Raw genomic sequence first — 24,979 nt, 5'->3', positions numbered from 1 at the left:
AAGGGAATGAGCACCACGTTGGCGACATGAAACAAGAGCCAATATTTAACATTTGTGAAAATTATGTGCAATGAGCATCAAATGATCACTACAATATTTAACATTTGTGATAGTTACAATGAGCATCAAACGATCACTATAGATTCAACGAGCATCCATGTTGATGCTCATTAAAGTTCCTAGAGCTTCTAATGATAGTTGTGTTTGTGTTCATTATACCAATTATGTCATGCCCACATATATGTATGTATATGTGGAGAGAGACATTACACCTTTATGTTTATACTAATTATAATAATACCCATTCATGATTCGATTCCCTTCTTTTCTCTTTTGTAATGAATTAAAAAAGGGACCCGTACTATAAATTAGTATTATCATTTTATTGCCATTTTCTTTCTATTTCTATGGCTGAAAGAAGGAAACTATTCCATTTGGTATTGTTGTTTTTCTGGCTTAAATGGCTTGAGTGACCTTACACGTTGCATTCTATATGACTTTGTTAAGATTTGATTATATTTATAAATGCAAACATTGTTTTGCTTTACTATTCAAAAGGAAAGGTTCTTGGCCCGTTCTCATCTAACTTGAGTCTAGTGTCTTCTAACATGGATGTAGACATCTTTTAAAGCGGTCCATTCTCATCTAACTTGAGTCTAGTGTCTTCTAACATGGATGTAGACATCTTTTAAAGTGACGCAACAGAGCATTGTGTGTGTGTGCGTGTGTTAGATTCCCACTTTTTGATGTTTTTCAAGGTTCTAGGCAATGGACTTATTTCTACCCGAGAATTAAATGACTTTGCGAGCCATGTAAGATGATGTATTAATGTAAACACAATGCATTTACAAGCCATGTAAGTTAATGTAAAGGCATGGGCATTTCATAATTAATGTTGCAGGGACATGTTGGACTCTATAACATTGCTGCTATATTATTCCACTTCTTCCAAGGTATGAGTAGGTTCTCTCTCTGGTTCACATTAAGTCTTTTAACTAATATTCACCATATTTTTGTTAACCTCAAATGTTGCCATGTTTTTGCTAGATTCACCATATTTGAACCTTTCCCAATATTATTATCAATATTAAATATTTGAATATGGTAAATCTATAGCTAAGAGTGTCTTTTACTGAATAGACATTATAAACTTAGCATCATAAATCAAACTGTGAAAGAAACATCACAAAATATAAAAATAGAAGGGCCGGAAGTATAGGTGTGTCATGCATGGTTCACAACAAGAAGGTCTAGGAAAGGAATGGAATCCATGTGCAATCAGTATGATTCATAAACAAAATGGCACATAATAATAATAGGTTTCACTAAGACTGAGGAAAATCATATCCCAACTTTATCATGGCTCTTAGGTATCTCATGTAAAGAAAATGGTATTTCAAACCCATGTAAAACCATTAGTTTTACAATTTTGTTACCATGCCATGTTTAAGATCAGGGAGTTTTTTGAACCCAATATTACAAAACTTCGTGTTAATTTGATGCATTGATTTTGTAGTACTAGCAATACAAGGAATGTTATTACCCTCATGAATCTGATTCGACGTGGAAATATCTACTTCAAAATAATTAAGAATAATGTTTACTACATTAAAAAAGCAATAAACGATGGTGTTTACTTCCTTAAATTAGAGCCAACAATAACGTTTAAAAAGTAAGCAAGGAAAGAGTCCAGAATTATACATATAGAGGTGGATCAATATCCCAGAAGAACAAACGAAAAGTATCTTTACGGTGAATGGAATTATTCTGCATTATGTACAATTCTTTAAAGAGAGATTACCTTAAATTTCCCATTAGGGTAAGGCTAAGTTCTCTTTGTAAACAATGGGAGCATCAATATCTTTGGAAGAGCTAAAAAGAATACCCGTGTATAAACATGAATTGATAATCCAGAAGATGTTTTTTGCTATAGGCTGTTTACAGCTATTTTTAGACTCATCAGACTTATTCTCAAAAGAATGATATATATATATATATATATATATCACACACGCAATCACATACTCATGTGTACATACACATTTGAAAATTTCTTACCCTCTCTTACTGATTGACCAGAAGAACTGTGTGATCCATTCCACAGACAGCTTGGTGCACTTTAGACTGTTGTATACTTTCCACGAGACAAGGTTCTTCTTCATCAGCAAAGGAGCCTAGACCTAACCTACCATTTTTCCCACTACCCCATGTCCATAGCTCACCTTCTGTCGTAACTGCTAGAGAATGTACCCTTCCACCATCAATAGCAAGCAAATGTTTTCCCTCTAGTCCAGGAATTATTAAAGGTTCATTGCCCAACGATCTCCTGCCAAGTTGAGAGGCAGAATTCCAACCCCATGAATATGCATAATTTCCAATAGCACCTTGTGCATTCTGAACAGAATTGTCAGCATAATTCCCATCGTGAATTGGATTGTTAGCAATAGCGAGAGAATGGCCCAAGCCAGCACTGATAGAGGTGACTTTATGTTCTATTGGTATTATTCCTCTTGCCGTGCCATCTATCCCTATTGTCCTCCCTAACTGACCATAGCAGTTATCACCAAAGCTCAACACGGAACCATCATCTGGGAATCCAGGAAAAATACAATTGGTGAGAATGAGCCAAGAATACAGGGAAATCATGTAAATTAAGCAGACTGCATTAGAATTAGCACAAGCTTATGAGAATACTAGACTTTTGTTTATGTATTTAATACTAGAGAATGTTTTCACGTATTGATTATAGAGGATAAGTAAACCATTTGGATCACGCATCCCCATTTCAATTTGGCGAACTTTTGTCCCTAGAGCCTGAAAAGAAGTCATTGTTACAAACATTGATATTCCTTCAGTAGGATCGTACCTAGAACCAACACAAGGTTATGATGGTAGAATACTAGACTTCCTATGTATTTAACACTAGAGAATTGTTTCACGTAATCTATGTTAGATCCCTTTTTTTAAAGTTTATATTTGGGTCAGATTAGTAGAAGAAAAAATAAGTTGTCTATAAATATGGATGCCTCTTACACTTTATTTACAACAAGGATGCATTATTATGAGATGCATTGAGAAAGCGGAGTTCGGAAAGAAATCTAGGCAGAACGAGAGATCTAATATTTGGATACTGTCCTTCAAAAGAAGAAGATCATAGATAGACAAGACAGAAGGACCTTTCGAGATGATTTCTGAGAGGGGATTAAAAGCTAATAAATATGGATGGAATGCTTCCAAATAATGAAGTTTTCCCATTCTATTTATATCATTCGACGTTTTGATATGTAAATGATCACATAATGAGGCAGTCTATAACGGTTTAGTCTGGATCAGAAGAGAAAGGGGTAAGCCTCCTAACAGCCAAAGAAACAAATTCATGATCAGAAGAATTAGTTGGAGAAAAGAGAAAACATTTGGAAAATGTAGAAGTCAAAGATTCTGCATGGAGCAACAAAAAATAAGAAGCAAACAGAAAAATAAATGCAAACCCTTGCATAAATCTAGGATTTTTTTTATACAAATCTATTTGAGACACAGCTTGGATTTTTCGTCCTATATTAAAACAATCTCTTTTGGGGAGTGAGGTTTACCTAGGACAACAAACTCCCTACAATGGGATATCTCTCTTCCAAAATTAATAAGATATTATCTCTTCAATAAGTTGATGCTACCACAAGAAACACGACCCGAATTTGTATCAATACCAATATAAATATTTGCATCCATCGCACATCCATCACATCTTAATTAAAGTGTGTGAAGCAAGGATCTTACCACATAGCACCATTGAATGATCGAATCCACATGCAGCCCCAACTGCTTTAAGATCACCAAGATCCACAAGACGAGGTTCCCACTGAAAACTGATATGTAGTTCTCCCTTAATTTCTTCTTCTGTTTTCTGGCTTACACGGTCCCATAATTCAGTTAAATTCATAGGTGATTCTTTTACAATTGAATTTGATTTTCGTTGCAAATTCAAACCATTTGGAGTGTAGCCAAGACGCTCATTTGCAGGATAGCCCCAGGAATACAAGTCTCCACTTTTTGTACACGCAAGAGCATGGCCCCATCCTAGAGATACCTACTACCAAGAAACAAATTAAAGATAAACTTCAGTAACAATAATATACATTACCATTTGACTCACATTGCTGACCCACATTAACCAAAAGATATTTCACCCATTTGGTCAGTGGCAATACCACACATTTGGCTAACAATATATTATAAACAATACACTCCCACATAAAATTTAATGATAAGCGCTGCCTTCATAAATTCAAACTCCTATGGCATTAGAAAAATGAACCATCAAACAAACTTTTTATCCATTAAAACACATCACTAATTTCTATTTTAGCCAAAGAAGTGTATAACTATTATAATCGATATAATGATAAGCAATTAATGAAAAGATTTGAGGAAACAAATAGTTTAAGGTGCTTAAACTACACAAACCGCCTGAGCATAACACAAGAGATGAATATGACACCCCATTGGCATCTTATACCACCAAATACTGTTACCAAACAATTCCTTGAAGACAAGATAAATACAGATCCAAAAAACGATAGCTTTGCCTCACCTATACAGTGTTTATCGCATTCTTTGAAGACAGGATAAATACAGATCCAAAGAATGATAGCTTTTGCTCACCAATACAGTCTCTATCGCAATAATGAAGGGAGTAGCTACTCTCCTTTAAATGGGGCTCCCAGGATGGCTCATGTTGACACATGTCACAAGTTCTTATGGTTTTGCCAAAGCTATAGGATACCAGCTTCCCACTTATCCCTACTCTTAAAACATTCAAATTAGCCTTTAGAATTGGTCACTAAGGTTAAGCATGTACCATTGCACTCTTGCAAAGAAAATTTTTAATTGGGGAAGTTAAATTTAAGAACATGCTCTTTTCTCCTAGGTGGCATAATTTGGGTCAGAAAAGGTTTGTAGAGTATGACATCTTTCTTGAATCAGCCAAATTACAGCATGATATACAAAATTACAAAATTACAAAGTGGCTTAAAGTTGTGAAGTATACCTATGGATTTTGTTGTTAGTCTACCTTGAACACAAAGAGGTCACGGCTCTATATAGATATATTTATTGACTAATAAAACTAGTCAAATTAATACCATGATAATGGCTCAAATTTTGGCTTACAAATTCATTTATGACTAATTCTGATTTTACAGGTTCATGACGGATGTAGTAAGTGATAAAATTTTATAAGTTTACAAATTTTGGGCACACTCAGGATAACTTTGTTGACATTTTTAAACGACAATATCTACAGCTAACTTATCAAACTAAAGCTGCTCAAAACCCAATGAATCTCTAATAAGTCATTATGTTGCCTAGAGGATTATATTCATCATATCCAAATACAAATTCAAAAATCTAGACTTGAGGGAAAGTTGATACATGGGCACTTCAAAGAAGGATCATAAAAACCCAAGTCATCAAGACCAAACGCAAAATCATCCATCATGAAATGCAAGGAACCCAATGATTCTCTCTTCATGTCAATATTGCAAGAGAAAGAGGCATATGAAGCACAACTGTAGTCAGCTTGAGCAAAAGAGGCAAAAAGCAGAACCAAAGAATTTTGTCTAAGAAATTGAATACATAAATGGATACCTCATGCATTTGTTGTTTGATATTGGTAGCTCACATAAATTTATTGACAATTACTTGGTGCAAATGTTGGGACTTTAAAGCATACATAGTGTTACGGGCATGACCATATCCTGTGGTAAGTTTTACCGTAGTATTCTATACACATGGATAAAGTACTACGGTAAAACTTACCACAGGATATGGTCATGCCCGTAACACATAGTTATTCACTTATTAAGTTTACCTGGTGGACGCAAGAATACAATTCGTCAATGATGCAATTCAGAAGTAGATGATCTACATAGATTCATGTGAGGAAAGGTTTGATATTGATGGGATTAACCATTCAATCACTTTTGCACTAAATGATGTTAAGCCCTGATTGAATGTACAAAAGTTCCTGGTGATCTACATAAATTCATGTGAGGAAAGGCTTGACATTGATAGGATTAACCATTCGATCACTTTTGCACTAAATGATGTTAAGCCCTCATTCAATGTACAAAAGTTCCTTCAAAATCTCTTTAATACTCATGATTTCTATTTTATTGTCATACAATTGATCTAGCAATTCAGTATTATTATTTTAATATTAATGTGAATTGGTTACCTTTTACGAGAAACAATTACTCAATTCAATTGTCAATGGTTTTGAAGATGTTTTCTACGTGGAACTATCACCCAAGTTACGTCCTAAACATAATGTAAATTTTGCTCCTTTGACCAATCCAACTTATGGACTTAATCAACTTTCAGAAAATGAGATTGTAATGCAACTTGAGGGTAGGTAATTTTTATGCCACAAACTACATACCATCCAACCAAGCGCAAATTTCTTCCTCTATTCTTTGTTTCTTTTTCTTTGAAATAGCTTTACTAAGAAGGTTTACTAAATTGGTTATCCTTCATCCGGGAATCCATTTTCATATTTGCAACAAGATTTTCAAGATGATCATGAAATATTTGAAGCTTTAAAAGCTTATGTAGAGTCATATTCATTAAATCTTGCAATTAATTCAAGTATGTCTTGATAAAGTCATTGGACAAAGTAGGAAGTGGAGTTAGGTCAACTCCAATTGCAAAGGTCTTGTGTTTGCATCCATATTGTGAAAATGACCAATTCCAATTCAACAAATAGACATGTGAAAATGCACATATGATACATGCACATATCACATCTTGAAAAAGCTTTGTTATATGTATGCATATAGTGATAAGGATTAGCTTGTAACGTCTTGGGTTTGAGCACCAACCCATGATTGTAAACACGGGTTTAGGCAATGACACAATCATTTGTGCCATTAATTTAAGCAACTTGTGATATCATACATCCTCTTGAAATATTAGTCATGTTTATGGGTTTGTCCCATGTCATAGGAGAACCAGTTTTCCACTCATCCTACCCTTAAAACCATTAAAATTAGACTTTACAAATTATCCCCAAGGTTGTGCTTGTACACCCAATATGGTTATCGTATTATATCTTGGAGTCAAGATAAATACAGACCCAAAAAACAAGAACTTTCCCTCACTATACATCATGTATGAGATGTCATAATGAAAGAGTTAGCTAGTTTCCTTTACATAGCATAACTCCTCAGGCTCCTAGACTGCCATGTGTTCCCACATGTCACCACTAGTCTTTATAGGTTTGTCTGAAGTCATAGGATAATGGAATTCCCCTTTCTCCTACCTTTAACCAGGCAAATTAGCCTTCAGGATTGGTCTTTAAGGTTAAGCCCATAACCGAGCCATGGGGGAAATATGGCATGTGTATCTAAATGGCATACTAACAACTTCATGTTGTACGTTAAGATATGGTGTACATCCTCATATGCATAGGACAAAGTTCTACCAACCTCAATGAAACAATCTTCCAAGTCAAAAAAATACCATATGCTCTCTATATTTAAGCTTAAGATCTCTCGTCTAGTTCTTTTTAGAAGATAATATCCAAATGCAATGCCTTAACGGTCTTGTGGCAGTCACATGGCTTATCTCCTGAATTCTATAATATTCAACTAGAATTTAGACTCCCTCAATAAAATCTTTCTTACCGAACTTACAAATATTAAGAGAGGCACTATAAGAGGGTCTAAGACAAAGGATCTCTCCGAACCATTCTCCTAGATTCCATTAGAACCACTGCAAAATTCTCCTTTTGCAGGTCCAAAAGATGATTATATCCTCATCATACAACTCTAATTCATTGGCTGATACATTTCTATGAAAGTTTGTTTATCCATGAGTGTCATTTAGCAATGTGGAAAAAGGTGATCCAATCTACAATATATGTGGCTATTTTAAAAGGCACTAAACCCTATGCAACTACAAATAGTTACTAGTGTCCATCTGTCATACACACCCTAAATTCTAGATGATTCAATAAGTTTAACCTTTGTGCCCATCATTGAGAAATACACTTCCATCTCCTTGATCACCAATATCCTCTCAAGTTAGAAACTTTCAATTCTACGATATATGCATCGGGTATGCTTCTGACAATGGACATCAGAAGACATCCTATAAATTGCAGGTTGTTGGACAACAAATCTCTCTGTAGTAGCACTAAATCAGCCAGAATCCAAGATGAGGTTTTTGTCCAAAGAATGATAGTGCAGGGCCTCATACTTTGTAAGCTGAAATGGATTATATACAATATATTGTGAAAGAGAAGAAAAAGCATACACATGCACCTATACACTATACTTGCTTATAGAGTACATGTATTAGCTACTATAAAATGTTGATATACATTAAAGGAAAACAAAATAAGTATCAAGCACTAAAAGCCTTTGTAAACCTGCAAAATGTGTTGGCCAACCAAAGATTGAACAAGTTGTGGTGATTGTGATTCTATTTTTCCTTCTCCAAGACCAAGCTGCCCTCTTTTTGATTTCCCCCAAGCCCATAACTGCCCACAAACATCAATAGCCATTGAAACAACACCAGAACCTGCTGCTTCTTGAATCTTTACACCTTCAAGACCTTTGACTCTCTGTGCTTGTGACCATTTCTCGCTAGAATAAAAATCAATATAATAAGATCAATATTTAACACAGAATATGACACATATCTAAAAAAGATGCTTATAATATGGGTTGACATGAATTACTAGTTACAAATGATTGACATAACAAAGATGGACACTACTTGTTGCTTCACTACCATGGCTTGGAGTGCAATTCCAAACATATCCATTCCATAATAGTCAAGTCTACAAATCCAAAATGATTTATTACATAATGTATAAGGTAACATAGATCTGTTATCACCCATAATTCCATGGTTTTGTTTTGAAAACTGTTGGATAGCTCTACAAATGCCAAGAAAGTGCTTTTCAAATAAAAAATCCCGAAAAGAAAGAACTTTAAGCAGTTGCATGGGAACATTTTGTCAAAGACTGTTCTCTATATGAGAATATTATGATACAGAACATATACAGTGAATAGAGATGTTGATACATGATGGTGTAGCACTATATGATGACAGCATGAGAGCAATGAGGTGGATGAAAAAATGACAGGAAGAATCAACACAAAAGGAAGGGTAGGAAAGAAAGAAAGAAAGAAAGATAAAGCGTCTTTTAAGAGGCCAAAATGGCCTATAAGACCAAACAAGAGATTACATCTTAAGTGTTGTCTGGTCTTTGAGAACAAATTACACAGTAAATATAAAAGTAAATAAGATGAAAAGAAAAGAAATGAGGGAATCTGGTTTTTGGCACATGTGAGATTCTCAAGTTAGATATATTGTAGCTTTTGTCTTCGAAAGATCTCTAGCATAGATCGATCCAGAATGGAAATGTCTCTGAAACGAGGGATGCACCAACGATGGCGGGAGATAATGGCTTTTATTTGTCGATGGCAAGGGTGTCGAGGTCGTGGTCCATGGGATTGGGGCCTACGTGCACAGCAAATTGCTATTGCCCGATCAATTGTAACCCCTTTGTTATGTCTTGGTCTGGAGCCCATTTGTGTATCCCATGATTGACTTGTAGCATCAGTAGGAGTGATGGGGCTAAAGAAAGTTGTGATTGTTCTTTGTGGATGAGCTTGTGTGGCTGTATTCTTCAACAACTTTTCCCGATGTCTCTTGAGCTCTAGCAAGAAAAGTCCTAGGCATCGTTGGTCCTCATATTCCATTACCTTGCATAGTGGGCCAAAGCCTTGTTTAAAGAGGCAATGGTATCTCCCTCTGATTTCATAAAAGACACTACAATGACAAGCATAGTGTTCTTCAGATTCCATTCCTTGATGACACAATTGGCAAATTCTCTCTTCTAGAGGTAGTTGTGTATATCTGCCTACCTCAATTTGTAACTGATGTGATGAAGTTCGCAGCTGCCTATCACACTATGCAACGCATAGGATAGATGTGTGTCCATATAAGGTGGCTTGATGATGAATCCATCCTCCGATGTGTGTAAGAAGTGTGTCTTATAGTGGGCCATCTTTGTACCAAGTGGTATTTGGGGGTTGATCCATGTTATCTTGTTTTCCAAGTTAATAATATCAATTCGGATCACTCTATTCTTTTCCATTTTGGTCATATTTAAATGGGGACAGTCCAAGCTATATTGGAACATGGGTAGTGCATTTATACTCATGCTATGTCACTTGCACCATTGCTGCATTTCAACATACCAACAATGAGTGTCCCCACGTTCAACCAGTTGTCTTGATGACATAAGTGCCAACCTTGGGTACCTTCATTTAGGGAGCTCCCAAAGACGTTGGATAAATGTCACTGATCGGAACAATGCCTCAGTTATTATAGGTGTTGCTCCCATCTTTGCCTGGATTATATCGTGAGGCACCGATGCTTTGCTCCTTATCATGCGAGCAATCATTGACACTAAAGGTCTCTCTAAATCTTTCCAATGATTTGCCTCGTTAAGACTCGGTCCCCATGTTTCTACTTCACAGAGAAGAGTTGGTGTGACAAGTGTTCAAGAGCACCAAGGGCTGCATGTTCACGAGAAAGTCGAGCACAAGCAGCCTCCTGTAAGGAGAACCTAGGCCCTGTAAATGTTACTCCGAGTTATGTGTAGGAGCTTGTGTATTCCACCTTTTCCTCTCCCAAGAAGAATTCTGGTTCTGGTCTTATTACCCATGCTTGAGTGGTGCTAAACACCATCACTTTAGTTTTATTCATGTTGATTGACAAACCTTTGTCCGTACAAAATAGTTTTAAGGCATTTAGATGTCTTTGTAGTCCCTCCGGAGAGTCAAAAATCAGCACAATATCACCAGCATATAGTGATATTTGTATAGCTATACCTGTTAGGCATGCTCCTGAACCCCCGAATCTCTCTATGTAATGTAGTGAAACCCTTCCGAAAGCTTGTTGTGAAACCTTCACACATGGCTCTATTAAAGATGTGTGCTATCAATAGGAGCAAGGTGTCACAGGCATAGATAAAGTGCTCACCCACCAATCCATCATGATCTTGGGCATTTCTTACATCTTGTGGAGTAAAAAAGGTCGATTCATGTGTGAAGGAAACTCTCCAAAGTTGTGAAACCCTTCCGAAAGCTTGCTTGTCCAACTGAACGACGGCCATTCTGCTTTGCCCATATACTCAATTCTGATTCTAGAATCAACCCATATAGTTTAACCAAGTAGTGGCCAATCATGATTGTCCTATAGTTGCTTGGCGTCATGGGGTCTCCACTCTTGAGGATTGGCACAATGGTATGCTGAGTCCATCTAGTGGGGAAACCTTCACACATGGCTCTATTAAAGATGTGTGCTATCAATAGGAGCAAGGTGTCACAGGCATAGATAAAGTGCTCACCCACCAATCCATCATGATCTTGGGCATTTCTTACATCTTGTGGAGTAAAAAAGGTCGATTCATGTGGGCGTGAGCCATGTGGGTGGGGAAGAGGTGGTTACCCCCGGATATCATATAGAACCTTTGCATATTCATGCCACATCTGAGGTGAGGTCAGTTGTGTGGTAGGTTGCCTCTCATTAAACATTTTCCATGCTCTTTTACTTTCTTGTCCTAGAAACAAGCGATACAAATTATCTACAAATTTAGCCAAATACAATCTCTTCTTCTCCCTTACGAGGCGTTGGAAGGTTGTTCTCGCTTGTTTGTGTGTATAAATGCCCCGAGTTACATCACGCTGCAAGCATCTCCTTGTATCACAACATTCCTCATCATACCAACTATTTTGTATTACTCTACCAAGTTTGGGGGAATTGGCTGTTGTGTGAGGAAAGGCATTTGTGGTTGCTTTATGCAATGATTTTGACAATCCTTGGGTAAGTTCTTCAAGGGGTGCGAAACGATCCAAAGCGAGCATGCCATTGTATACACCACCACTATACACATCAATTGTCTCGCGAGTAAATAGATACTTAGCCAGACCACTCTCCTTAGCATATACATCCTTTGTGCATCCATCCTTTACCTCGAAGCGTAGATATGCAGGAAATTTTCATTCATCCCAAAAAATTGAAAATATTGACATACTTATGCTGATGGTTCACTAACTTATGGTGAAATTACCCTTTCCAAATAATGATATGCACTATTAAAACATGCTTAAACAGCACAAGAAACTGCATGAAAAAGGGGAAGATATGTTACTTAAAGGATCAACCATCCATATTTGTCATTAAATCATTTTTAACGAAAACAAAATCAGCACACTGGTATGAGCAAGTCGAAAAACGTACAAGAAATAAAAAATGGAGAAATTTGTTCTTTTTTATGGATCCGACATCATCTATAAATAGATCATTTCAGCAAAAATTTTAATGAATTCATCTTTCATCAAACATGGATATGACAGTTTGAACAAATATGAAAAACAATATAAATGAAAGTATGTTTGGACAACATAAGACTAATAAAAATTAATACAAAAGCAAAAGGGCAAACTGTCCATCAGATAAAAGAAAAAAGTGAAGAAGTATTTCTTTTTCAAGGGAACTAACTTCATCTATAAATACATAATCTCAGAGAAATTTAGAAATGAGAAAAGGGGTTTCCCTTCTAAGGGAACTAATTACATCTGAAAATACATAATTTCAGATACTTTATCTTTTCTCAGAACACTGGTATGCACATAGACAAACAAAATTTGAGATACGTCACAAAATTGCATGAAAACAATGAGGATGAAGAAAAAGAAGAAAATTTATGTTCATGTTCTGCTTAAGGCAGCTCACCCTAACCTGGATTCTTTACTGCTTCTCCCAAGCTGACCTTCGTTATTTCGTCCCCATGACCATAGATTCCCATTGCTAGAAATAGCAAAAGAATGATAGTGGCCTGATGCGATCTTTATCACATCTCCAGGTAGATCTTCAACAGGAGCAGCTTCGTAAGAGTCAGAAAGGAAGCCATGGCTATGGCCAAGAGCTCCTTGACTGCAATCACCAAAGCTCAGAACTGTGTAAGCTCTGCGGAAGAAGCAAAGGAAGGAGGAGTCCTTAGTGCCTGCGGCGGTGCGGAGCATTTCCTTTGAGAAAGAAGGATTTTGAGAGTTCTCTTTGTAGAACAGTTTTCTGAATGTTAAGAGAACAACCCAATCAAAGAGAAGAAGAAGATGAAGAAGAAGAAGAATGGGCAGATTCATCATATGCTGTCGGCCACATGCGGGCGGGCGGACACTTCTCATTGTGCTCGAACTTTTTATTGAAGGGCAAAATGTTCTCTCACAATGGCTGTAAACATGTTCAAGTACCTATTCTATTATATATGTGTGGTGGGTTTCTCATTGGTTCAAGACAAAGGAAATAGGATGGTTCTTAACAATCACAAAAGGTAATTGAAGAACAAAACATGAAAATCCATGCTCATGGGGCATTGTCCACAACTATTTGCACAAATGATGAATCAATGGCAAAGCCAATCCGATCAATGGCCAATACTTGCTCAACTACCTAGATGGATGTCCACACAATGTCTTAACGTTCATAATTAACTTTGTTCTTATAGTTGTGAGACTTTGTCTGTCTCATTTTTAAGCAAACATTATGATAGTATATATAAGATAGTGTATATAAGCCCTCTACCAGAGAAGTCAATAGACAAATAAACAAGCAACAACAAAATAATGTGTAGGCCATAAAGTTTGATGGAAGTTAAGTTTTTCAAAATAGATTATTACATACATCCCAAACCATCCTTAAAAAGAAAACATAGTAACGACTATAGCAATTTGCTATTTGGAAAACAAATGAAGAATACACCATGACATGATATATTAGCGTATAATAATATATCAAGCTGAAAAGTAGAAAACATTATATGGTTATCGGTTCTCTAATCCATTTAAACGAACAAGACAGTAACAAGTGCACTGCACCATTTCCATTAGGCAAAAAGGCATGTATATATATATCATGCAATAACATGGCCACGCAGATTTTCTGCAAAGATTTTATCATCACCTCTCTCCCGAGCATAAAATATTTATGCAAGATCCTTTTACAAAATACTCATTTGTGAGATTTCTGATTTCTTTTGCACAAGAGTCATGAAAACAAACTGATCTTCTACACCAAGGCTACTGGATATCTGGTGAACACAATGTTCGACGACAGCTTCGTTTGGAAGTAACTCATTTGGGAGATCTGGTCGGCATTGAGGCAAGTATTCCCATTTACTCCGGTAATCCCTGTGCAACGCTAAGCAAGCTCTACAGAAGATAAACCTGTGCCACAACAATACATAGACATCTCAGAAAAGAACATGAAAATGTAGTAGTATGTGACAAAAGAAAACTCTTTTGAAAAAAATCACTATACACAACTCTATAGGAAAGGAAACATCCCCCTAAGTTATTGGGCATTTACCAGAATACCCATATGCCTTCAAAAAGGCCCAGAATGTCCCCATGTAGTAGTACATTCTCTACTAACAGAACTCCAAAATCTTTAAGTTAAAGAACTAACATATGAAACTCTACATACATTGTTTTTAACAGAATCCATAACTCTAAATCTTTTTGTTTGAGACATACGAACCTAAATTCTTCTACTTAAGTAATGAATTGACTAACTTGAAAGTATACACAACTTCACCCATAAAGAATCTACTGATGATATCCATACATACATCATAACTGCTAAGAATCTGATCCGACACAAAAACAGAACTCCAACATTTTTAAGCTAGAGGATTGCCTAGCCCAAAAATCTAAAATCTTTTTTTGAAACAACTAATTCCTGAGAAAATATAATAAAATACCTGAGAAGCATCTGCCTTAAGAAAGGATCCCACATTATACGGACCCAAACCACATTCAAAGCTACCGCTGATAGTGTATTTCCCCAATGTGCGATTAGAGAAGTCAGGAGCTTTTGCACTTGCTCACTTGTACCCTGAAAAAAGAAAAAAATATCACAATCCCATCAGTTCGTCTGTATCTTCCTTCTCAGATACAATCTTCACTTCACAACTGTAACAACTAAAGCTTTAACAATCATGTCCATGGTGGAGTGTAGTCAACCACTTTAAATAAGGCGGCTATGCGATTCAACCACGTTGACATCTCAAATTTTACGCGCTTCAGAGGTTTTAGAACTTCTAACCAGGCCAAAAATTTACCTTCGTTGACGTTTAGTTGTTCTGTGTTTGATTTTGGCAGCAATGGTTGGGAGGGTTTTAGTATAGATGTTACATATTAGGTTTGTGCAACAACCATTGCCAGGGTTTAGCATGAAGTGTTTGCTTATGTATATAAGAACAAATGTATACTTTGATGTATAGTTGTGGCACCCTCATCTTCATGAGTTCATAACAAGCTTCTATTGCATCTATCCCTCTCAGTTCCTCTTCTCTAATGCTAATCAGTCCTTAACAAGTGACTAATGTTAAATCGCGTGAAATGGCAATCCTAATATTTGAACCTCCAACCTACCGAAGAACCTAAATTGGGTTCAATGACCCTCAATGTGGAAACAATAAGAATAATTAAACCCATAATTAGCCAAGGTATTGCACTGCAAAGTACAATGCAGTGCACTGCCTTTCATTTGCAAATGTAATCACCTTTATAGACCCATTGACGAGATAATGGGTGTCATCTGTAAATTTGACAAGAAACATAAATACCATGCAACGTTCTCACCAATAAAGCACCAACTATTTCAATGACCCTCAATGTGGAAACAATAAGAATAATTAAACCCATAATTAGCCAAGGTATTGCGCTGCAAAGTACAATGCAGTGCACTGCCTTTCATTTGCAAAATGTAATCACCTTTATAGACCCATTGACGAGATAATGGGTGTCATCTGTAAATTTGACAAGAAACATAAATACCATGCAACTTTCTCACCAATAAAGCACCAACTATTTCAATGTTCATGAATCAATGAATAACTGGATACGCACCACAAATTTTTCATCCTGCAATACAAGCTTTAAATAGCTTTCCAAGTTAAGCATCTCAAAGCAAAGGCAAGGTGCTAAGAGAAACTAACCAGGTGACTTCCAATTCTTTAAGAGCATTTATTTTCTATACTTAACTAGCTAGGGGAAGCTAGCAAGAACTTCTGTCAGAAAAGATAATACTACCCACAAACAGATAATTTTACGTTGTCTAAATGATCTTCCGGTGTACTATGATTCATAAATGCAAAAGCCTGAAAACCTTCGGTTGTATCATAATTCGTAGTAACCTTACTCCCTAAATATGGTTCATGACGAGAATCTACAAACCTTCCAACATTAAGTCAGAGAAATTTATAAAAAACAAGATTTTATAGTAAACTTTGGCTACCATCATAACAAAAAAAACATGTCATAAGAAAATGAAAAAACTTTACCGGTGCTAAGGATGTTAACGGGACATTAACCAATTGGCAAAAAGCTAAAAATGGTGCGGTAAGAAAGAATGTAAAAAATCTTCCATCTCCTTTATGGTGATACGGCGATAAATCTCCATGCCTTCCAGAAGGGGATAGAAGTATCGCTGCTGGTTCCCCCTTCTCTTCACTATGGATGACCTGTACGGAAAGCAACAAATTTAAACAAAAACATTCATCTCCGAAAATTACTCTTTAAATTTAAAACTAGTTGCATTTCTAAACCATCAAAAAGAGCATAAATAACCTCAAACAAGTGACTCTTATCACTATCGATGATGATGAAGAGAGGCCTTCTTGTGAATGGGATCAAATCCGCAGGATACAAATAGCTTAGACCTGAGAAAGAAACAAAAAAGACAAACTTCAGAAATTAGTGCACATTATATCATTTCCATACCATGATTGTTAATAGCACATAAGCCCCAATCTTAGAATTATGATAGGGAGAAGTGGAAAATAAAATTTACTCAAGAACATAAGTCACATATTAACTAGAAGTATAAAATATGTCGTGGGTCTCAAAACAATATATGATGCTTACAAAGGCGATGAAAAAAGAGAGCAAGCTCCTTACTAACAAAGGTACTTCCCATATTGATAAGTTCCCCGTAATAATAACCAATGGACTGCTATAACATGAAACCTTAATGGCAAAGGGGGAGCCAAACCTACTTTCATCAAAAGGAGCACAATCATAAGCAAGTAGTAGATTTCCCTCATACAGAATCAAATCACTCTCAAATATCATAAGGACAGTCCATATACTATGGCATATGCCTAGGGTAGCAATAACTGTCATTCGTGAACATAAAACATCAGGTGTCTAATTTTTTCATTCTTGCTACTAAAACATAATCCTTATGCCAACAACCTACTCTTCAGGTGAATCTTTATTCCTCTTGGCATACGCCCACTCAACTCGAGATAAATATATCTCCATTAGTCACCCTTTTCATCAGATACAAGTTACAACCCCACTTGAGCCACACAAGACTAAATAGAATGCATATGTATCACAATATGATCTTTATATCTACATTCTTTTAACAAATTTCCAGCTACAAACCTGTTATAGTATTTTGGTTTTAATGTTAGTATTCGAGACACAAAAGCTACATTCTCGTGGGGCTACCAGCATTGGTGTTCCACTACAGCATTAACTCAGAACGCTACTAATCTTTTGTACCATTGGTGCAATTCAGATAAAACAAGTTCTCAACTGAATTGCACCAATGAAAACAAAACTGTTCTAGAGAAAATTCACCTGTACTTCCACGTGAACCAAACCAGAGTCCATCATGATTGACTGCATGTTTGACTGTTATATTCACAGAAGAAGAAGAAGAAACAGGATCTGGAGAGCTTGCTGGAGAAAAATCGTTAGCCTCCAAAGCAATCGCCTCTGTTTTCCAACTACGTAATAATACGGCATCATCAGACTGTAGTGGGCTTGCAGATTCTACATCCAATTTAGAAGATGCCATCGATGTCAATAGAGAAACTGAGTTTGTACCACTCCGAACTGGTTTGCCTGCAATGCGGTTATATTACCATATCAATTATAGCGCATTTACACCTGACATAGATGATAGAGTCATGATAATAAGAGCAGTCTCAAGTAAACAGTGAGGATAGGTATCAAATTGATAAAAAATGTAACGATGATAAAAAAATTAACTAGAGCATAGAGCTTTAGACAGGAGGGTACATACATAATCCAGACGAATATAAAGTAGAATCATAATTTTGAAAGTAACTAAAGCATAGTCTCAATTAAAGGTAGGGCGAGATATCAAATGGAGAAAAATAATAATCACAGCATAGAGCCTTAAACATTGAGGGAGCATACCTAATGCAGACAAATACAAAAAAATGATGCCATCTTTCGGGAGTTCTTCACAAGCAGTTGCCATCATCTGTTATCAATATAAATCAAAGAAAACATATTTATGCAGGCCATGAGAGTAAATGACAGGAAGAGGTTGCAGTTTAAACAAAGATATAAGTTCATAACATCGTTACTTTCTCAAAAGAAAAAGATGATTACAAGTAAGAGTTGCAAAACACTGGGCCGGTACAAAACATATTTATGAGGATTTGGAGGCAGCGATTGATCCATTATCTCATCCACACGCGTACTTGCAGATGTGATTCCATTGGATTCTACAACTCTTGATCGATAAAAAGACCCACTTGGCTCCCATTCAAGACACTGAAGGATCCTAAAAGTATCAAGTGTAAGCTCCGAGAATTTGACCTGAGGTTTTTTGAAAGACAATGATAAGTAAAACACCATATGAGCGACATAGTAATTACTGTGTCTAGTTTCATTTCCCATTCATGAATTATACAGTAATAAAATATGCATGTCTTACCTCATTATGATAATAGCTTGCAAGGATTGCAACCTTGAGATGCAAAGGTTTGAATTTTCCTAGTTTTTCAGTAGGAGGAAAAGAATTTGGTTGTGGATCAAGCAGGACACTGTAACGTAGCGGTCTTGTATTTTGACAAGGAGAATCTGCTTTTATAAATCTATTGATATCTTGTACAACTTGCTTCCATTCATTTGAGTCACTAGCCTGATACAACTAAGACTTAGGATAATTAGAAACATAGCAAGGAAAACCCATATTAAATTAAATAAAAATGAGTTTCTGTGTAATTTGTCTATCCACAGATGATATCACAGAATCTGAATGGTGTAAGCATTCCATATGGAGACCTTTCTATGAACCAAATGCATTTCAGATGCATGATTGAAGTGCTATGTAGAAACAAACTATAAAGGTAGAATGTGGGGACAATCATAAACCATTGCCTATTTGTTCCACAAAAACGTGCCTATGTTATGTTGTGTATGTATATATGTACATACAAGCATAAAGGTAGATATGTGAGGTAGGAATAGGTACGACAGAAAGAAAAAGTATACAGCAAACACGAGCTAGTCCATTACTTAGTGTAATTAAGAAACGATTAGTTCACTGATACAAGAGGTTAGTAGAAACTATAGTTCCCGCCCAACTGTTTCTCCTGAGAAGATGGAAAGTCAAGTGGCTAGATCATTAGATTCACCACCCCATATGATGCCTGTAGGCACTAGCTCAATTCATGGGTTGGGATTGTACCAGAGATGGAAAATCAAGATCCATAGCCTCAATGGGCTAACAAATCAGAACAGTGATGCTGCTACCCCTTTTTGTATCTAAGCTATGAATCTCATCACACCATAACAGTAGAAATATTCTGAGATGGGGTTATAGTCCTATGTCTGGCCCCTAATCATGCCATTCGTGGCCCTATTCATAGCATCATTAACTTCTAAACACATCATTACATTAAAACAAAAAAATGCCCAATGAGACGTAAACAAAATACTAAAATCCAAAACAGTACACCGTCTACAAGAAGTGAATGGAATGGAATAATTGAACTATGAAAAAAACTCTACCCATTCATGTGGACATTTACAAGACATAATAAGAGCAATATTTGCTCAGGTGAGCTGAAATTGATCCCTCCATACATATCCATCGTATGACAGTCCAGGATCTCCAAAGTGAGTTCCTATGTCGAGCTATGATGGCTTGATTTAGCACAACATTAGGTGTATGCTCATAAAATAGAACAAAAACATGACAAGCAATATTTGCTCAGGTGAGCTGAAATTGATCCCTCCATACATATCCATTGTAGGACAGTCCAGGATCTCCAAAGTGAGTTCCTATGTCGAGCTATGATGGCTTGATTTAGCACAATGCTCATAAAATAGAACAAAAACATGCATAGAGATATTATTTTCTTCCGATATAATGTTAGTGCCAGGTAAAAATGGGATAGAAAACCAAAAATACACATTAAGATATCAAGTTCTTCTGAGATATATGGGGTGAACCGATACTTTTGGAAGAGGTAAGAAAAACTACTCATACATATATAAAGACACAAGACATATGAATTTCTGTTGATATGAAGCCAAATCGAAACAATTTCTTCTGGTAACCCACTTCCAAAAAAACATACATAGAGATTAATTCCCAAAAAAATCCATATCGTCAAATACATACATAGAGATATCAGTGCATCCTCCCTTCAACCACTTCTTTCGTAATCTTAATTATCAATGCTTATCGTTAATATGTGATTCATAATATTGTCCTACATAAATAGAGACACAAATATATAAATTAAGCTATTTAATCAATTTCTATAAACGCAATCCCATATCCTCAGAACCATGCATAGAGACACGAGTACATACACAAAGATATCAATTTCTAAAGAGAGAGAGAGACAGAACTACGTACATGGACAACACATACAAAGAAACATAAATACACACATACTCACGCCACAAGTACATCATACCTAGATCCTCAGATGCAGACATAGAGGCATAAACCATACTATATCATTTTATTATTAGACATAAATAAAAATAAAAATGCATGAAAACACGAACCTGGAAAGCTCGATGATACTCCTCCACTAAAGCTGCGAGCTGTTTAGACAGCTGAATCACCATTTCTCGACGATTCAGCAACAAACAAACAACAATGAAACGCGCATAGAACCGAAGATGCTTATGACAAAGAACGCTATCTTTCCCTGTCTCCTTAAAATACTCTCTACTCAATATAGCTTCATAGAATATATAAGATTCTGAAAGAAACCCAACATCACTAGTTCTCATATAATAGTTGTAGTAAAGTTGTCCTATTCTTGATGCAATCTCTCCTATCTCCCATCTCTTCAACCCTGATTCAACGAGAGCTGGCCTATTCTCCTGTTGGAATTTCCATAGTCTCGTATAGACTTGGAAAGCTTTGTTGAAGTATGAATCCCATTTGTTCCCTCCATAGAGAGGAAGATCTCTGAGCCTAGTGAATTTCTTATCTGCTTTCTCCACAAGCGACCAAAACACTTCAATAATAGTGCTCATTCCTTCCTCTGTTTTTTCCTTTCGTTCCTTTATCCTCTATTTATTTACTGTGTTCTTATAAATTCTTTAATGGTAGGATCAATCCATGGAAGCTAGATTGAAAAGAGATTAGGTCAAGATGCAGAGGAGGGTAATGTATAGAATTGATTGAAGTGAATGGTGCAGTGTTGTGAAGAATAGGAGGCTGATGGTGCAGAGAACTCATTAAAACATGAAATATCACCAGATCTGCAGTGTTGAAAGATATACATATGTATTATATATATAGTATGTATATATATGTATATGTATAACAATATATGTATATGTATATGTATGTTTCCATATAGAAAGAAAGAAAGAAATATATTTAAGGTCTTCTAAGACCAAATTTGGCCCATGAGACAATTGGTTTACAACAAAAATGGGGTAATTTACCCATTCATCGAAACTAAAAATATAAAATAAAATAAAACTTAAGCTAAAGACTTCTAATAAAAAAACATGTTCTATAAGGAAATGGTTTTATACTAGGCCGAGTTTCATTTCCATCCAAGTCTCTCAAAAAGAAGCAGGAGGTCAAAGGGTTTCGATGTGGATGTGGCTCGTGATCCCAATGTAAAAGGTACCCCAACCATAGCTTATAGGCAGCGTAGCTCACGTTCCCTAATCTTCTTAATCGTTTCTACTCCACGTCGAGGAACTTTGAAGCCCAACAACCGAGGGCGTTTGGTTGTTCTTTGCATTTCTGCTTCATCAAGAGAGAGGTCGAGTGGTGTAGGTGTGTCCACATTCATCGTCTCCCCTTGTTCCTGAAAAATTACATTAGTTACATGTTGGTGAATACTAAAAGGGTTATGGTTAACACTTTGTAGATTATTCTCCCTGTGTTGTTTTAGGTCTAAGATATACCTACCTAGTCTCTTTATATCCGGGGTATTTAATAGTTTGGAGAGGGTGGGAGAGGGTCCTAGTATGTCTTGGTATTTCGCCCTTATCTCGGTATAAGTTGGACACTTGCATGTAAAGTGATACTCACCTCTATCTCTATGTGACATAACCTACATAGCATTTCCTCTCTAGGAACTCTATTAGCACGGCCATTCTCAATCTCAAGTTGATGAGATGATATCCTAAGTTGTCCAATGGCCACCCTTAGTGCATTTGATAAGAATGTATCTAGATATTTTGGTCATGTAATAAAACCTAACTTAGAGAGGTGCAAGAAGTGTTGCTTATAGTACAACATTTTAGATGGGAGTGGCTCTTGTGGGGTGATCCATTTAAATCGGGTGTAAATTTGCCATATTTCTTGGCATATTACTTTATTATGGTCTTCATAAGAGATTAAAGTTTGATCAGTCCCATGATTGTGCTGAAGGGGAAGTTTGATCATACCATTTACAAGTAACCAACTCACAACTGTGTTATACCACGAGCTAGTGTATCCGGACGCATATAGGGATCGGAATGCCTCAAAAGCTCGATGGGATATCCTATCTTGTGGTTGTATATGTATCCAATGAATAAAAACTACCACCTGGAAAAGTGTTTCTACTAACATCGGGGGCAAACTGAACTCTGCTCTAATAACGTCATGTGGTACTGTCTATTTGCTTTGGAGTTGACGTGATAACATTGTCACCAAAGGTCTCTCTAATTGCGTCCACATGAAAGGTGGTAGACCTAGAGCCCATACTATTGATGCATACATGAGGGAAGGGGTCACTAATGAGTCAAAAAGTCATCCCTTAGTTTGTGGATCTTGAAAGTATGCCTGGTGGTATTGTCTCTCTAAGAGTGAGAGGGATGCATACCCTCTCGTTAGCCTATCTTTGGCTACCTGGGTCATCGAGAATTTACCCGAACGAGCACTATAAGTGACTCCTAGATATATGTATGATCCAACTACCTCAACTGGGTTATGAGAGAGGATTAGGTGATGTTTACTCCTCACTCAAGACTATGTATGAAAGATAAGAACTTTCATCTTCGCTAGATTCACTACCAATCCTCGTTATGTGCAAAAGTCATCTAGGGCATGAAGATGCTTTTGTAGGTTGTGTTCAGACTTTGAGAGCAAGACAATGTCGTACGAGTAAGAGACTAACTTGCGTACCCCCAATGGCTACTCCGTTACCTCCCTTTCGAGCAATAAAGTCAGTGATCTCATCAATGTAGATCCCAAAAAGAGTCAATAATAGGGGGCAACCCTGTTTTACACCAACAGTGTTGTTGAAGCAATCAGATAGGCCACATGGGCATCTTACGCACCTAGAGACTTGCTCATATAGAGCATAGATGGTCTAGATCATGTCATTTGGTATCTCCAAGCCTTTAAGCCTATCAAACAACCGTTCCCTAGGAAATGTGGCAAAGGCTTTGCGGAAGTCCACAAAGCAACAATATAGTTTCTTATTGCAAGCCTTCGTCCGGTCAATTAAGCATCTAAGTGTGAAGATATGGTCAATAATGGAGAAGGCGCGTCTAAAGCCAGCCTACTTAGGTGCTTGAAGAGTTAAGGTTTCCATATAATCGTTTGTCAAACACAGTGCTCGGCCACAACCGAGGAATAGGATCAACTCACAGAAAACAGGAAATACAAAATACACGAAGACAATAGAGAGAAGAGTACACAGGATGTTTTACGTGGAAAACCCTAAATGGGAAAAAACCACGGGAGTCCTCAGACTCCAACTATCACTCTAAACAGAGATGTACAATGGTGAAGCTACAAGGCAACAACCTTGAGCTCACTGTCTTCGCCATAGGCGGCGGTAATACACAGAGGCAATGACCTCTTCGTCTCTCTCTCTCACTCGGCTGCTCTCTTCACTCTTGCACACATGAGAGTGGACACAATGGGCAACAACCTACAGCAACAATAAACAGTTTGCCCTAAGTCATATTTATACACAGTTGACTTTCGGGCTATTTACAAATATAGCCTCAAGGGGCTCTTGGAAAACATATTCACAAATATGTCCCCACATCCGGTGAGTACTCTCACCGGGCCTGTATCTTCATCCGGTTCCATAACCGGGTACTCTTCATCCGGCTTCATACCGGGTACTCTTCACATCCGGTGAGTACTCTCACCGGGCCTGTATCTTCATCCGGTTCCATAACCGGGTACTCTTCATCCGGCTTCATACCGGGTACTCTTCACATCCGGTGAGTACTCTCACCGGGCCTGTATCTTCATCCGGTTCCGTAGCCGGGTACTCTTCATACTCTGGTTCCGTAACCGTAACCGGGCTTGCCGTCATTCATCTCCGGACATCCCATCCGGAGGGACCGAAATCCCAACATCGTTGACCTTTGCTTCCATTATTGCACCATATAGTTTAGCAAGCGTATGACCTATCATAATGGTCCTATATGTAATTGGGTCCATAGGGTCCCCTCCTTTATGTATAGGGGCCACTGTGATCATGTCCATTGTGGTGGAAAACCCTCGGCGAGGGCGCGGTTGAAGATTAGAGTGAGAAAAGGGGTTAGGCACTCTCGAGCATATATGATGTGTTTAGCTCGCAATCATGTGTGGTCCATGGATTTCCTATGTTGTAATTTTTTTATGACCGTCGTGACCT

General features: G+C 37.0%; 2 protein-coding genes across 2 annotated transcripts; both read right to left on the bottom strand.

Moving 5' to 3' along the window:
* Nucleotides 1–1,726: 1,726 nt before the first annotated feature.
* RUG2 (Regulator of chromosome condensation (RCC1) family protein) lies at nucleotides 1,727–13,162 on the bottom strand. Its single transcript, XM_087321040.1, has 4 exons — nucleotides 12,817–13,162; nucleotides 8,426–8,642; nucleotides 3,775–4,084; nucleotides 1,727–2,588 (listed from the first exon to the last, which is right to left on the bottom strand). The coding sequence occupies exons 1-4, from the start codon at nucleotides 13,098–13,100 to the stop codon at nucleotides 2,065–2,067; spliced, it is 1,335 nt and encodes a 444-aa protein (XP_087177166.1). The 5' UTR covers nucleotides 13,101–13,162; the 3' UTR covers nucleotides 1,727–2,064.
* A 767-nt stretch (nucleotides 13,163–13,929) lies between these two features.
* On the bottom strand, nucleotides 13,930–21,651 carry LOC147862962 (signal transducer, putative (DUF3550/UPF0682)). Its single transcript, XM_087321073.1, has 9 exons — nucleotides 20,928–21,651; nucleotides 18,838–19,044; nucleotides 18,510–18,719; nucleotides 18,312–18,378; nucleotides 17,727–17,993; nucleotides 16,707–16,798; nucleotides 16,421–16,600; nucleotides 14,837–14,970; nucleotides 13,930–14,300 (listed from the first exon to the last, which is right to left on the bottom strand). The coding sequence occupies exons 1-9, from the start codon at nucleotides 21,405–21,407 to the stop codon at nucleotides 14,075–14,077; spliced, it is 1,863 nt and encodes a 620-aa protein (XP_087177199.1). The 5' UTR covers nucleotides 21,408–21,651; the 3' UTR covers nucleotides 13,930–14,074.
* Nucleotides 21,652–24,979: the final 3,328 nt, after the last annotated feature.

The sequence above is a fragment of the Azolla caroliniana genome, unplaced genomic scaffold (genome assembly GCF_043228905.1).
Source record: "Azolla caroliniana isolate FFs.n. ecotype wild unplaced genomic scaffold, voAzoCaro1.0.p SCAF_6, whole genome shotgun sequence".
Taxonomy (NCBI): domain Eukaryota; kingdom Viridiplantae; phylum Streptophyta; class Polypodiopsida; order Salviniales; family Salviniaceae; genus Azolla; species Azolla caroliniana.
Note: the sequence above shows the minus strand (reverse complement) of the source record. Positions and strands in the feature narration are given on the sequence as shown.

Coding starts and splice junctions, on each gene's coding strand:
- RUG2 (XM_087321040.1), bottom strand. CDS start 13,100: ATGCTCCGCACCGCCGCAGGCACTAAGGACTCCTCCTTCCTTTGCTTC. Junction 8,643..12,816: donor AGAAGCAGTAAAGAATCCAG/GTTAGGGTGAGC, acceptor TTTTTATTCTAG/CGAGAAATGGTCACAAGCAC. Junction 2,589..3,774: donor TCATTCAATGGTGCTATGTG/GTAAGATCCTTG, acceptor CTGGATTCCCAG/ATGATGGTTCCGTGTTGAGC.
- LOC147862962 (XM_087321073.1), bottom strand. CDS start 21,407: ATGAGCACTATTATTGAAGTGTTTTGGTCGCTTGTGGAGAAAGCAGAT. Junction 19,045..20,927: donor AGTATCATCGAGCTTTCCAG/GTTCGTGTTTTC, acceptor TAGTTGTATCAG/GCTAGTGACTCAAATGAATG. Junction 17,994..18,311: donor TTTGTATTTGTCTGCATTAG/GTATGCTCCCTC, acceptor ACCGCATTGCAG/GCAAACCAGTTCGGAGTGGT.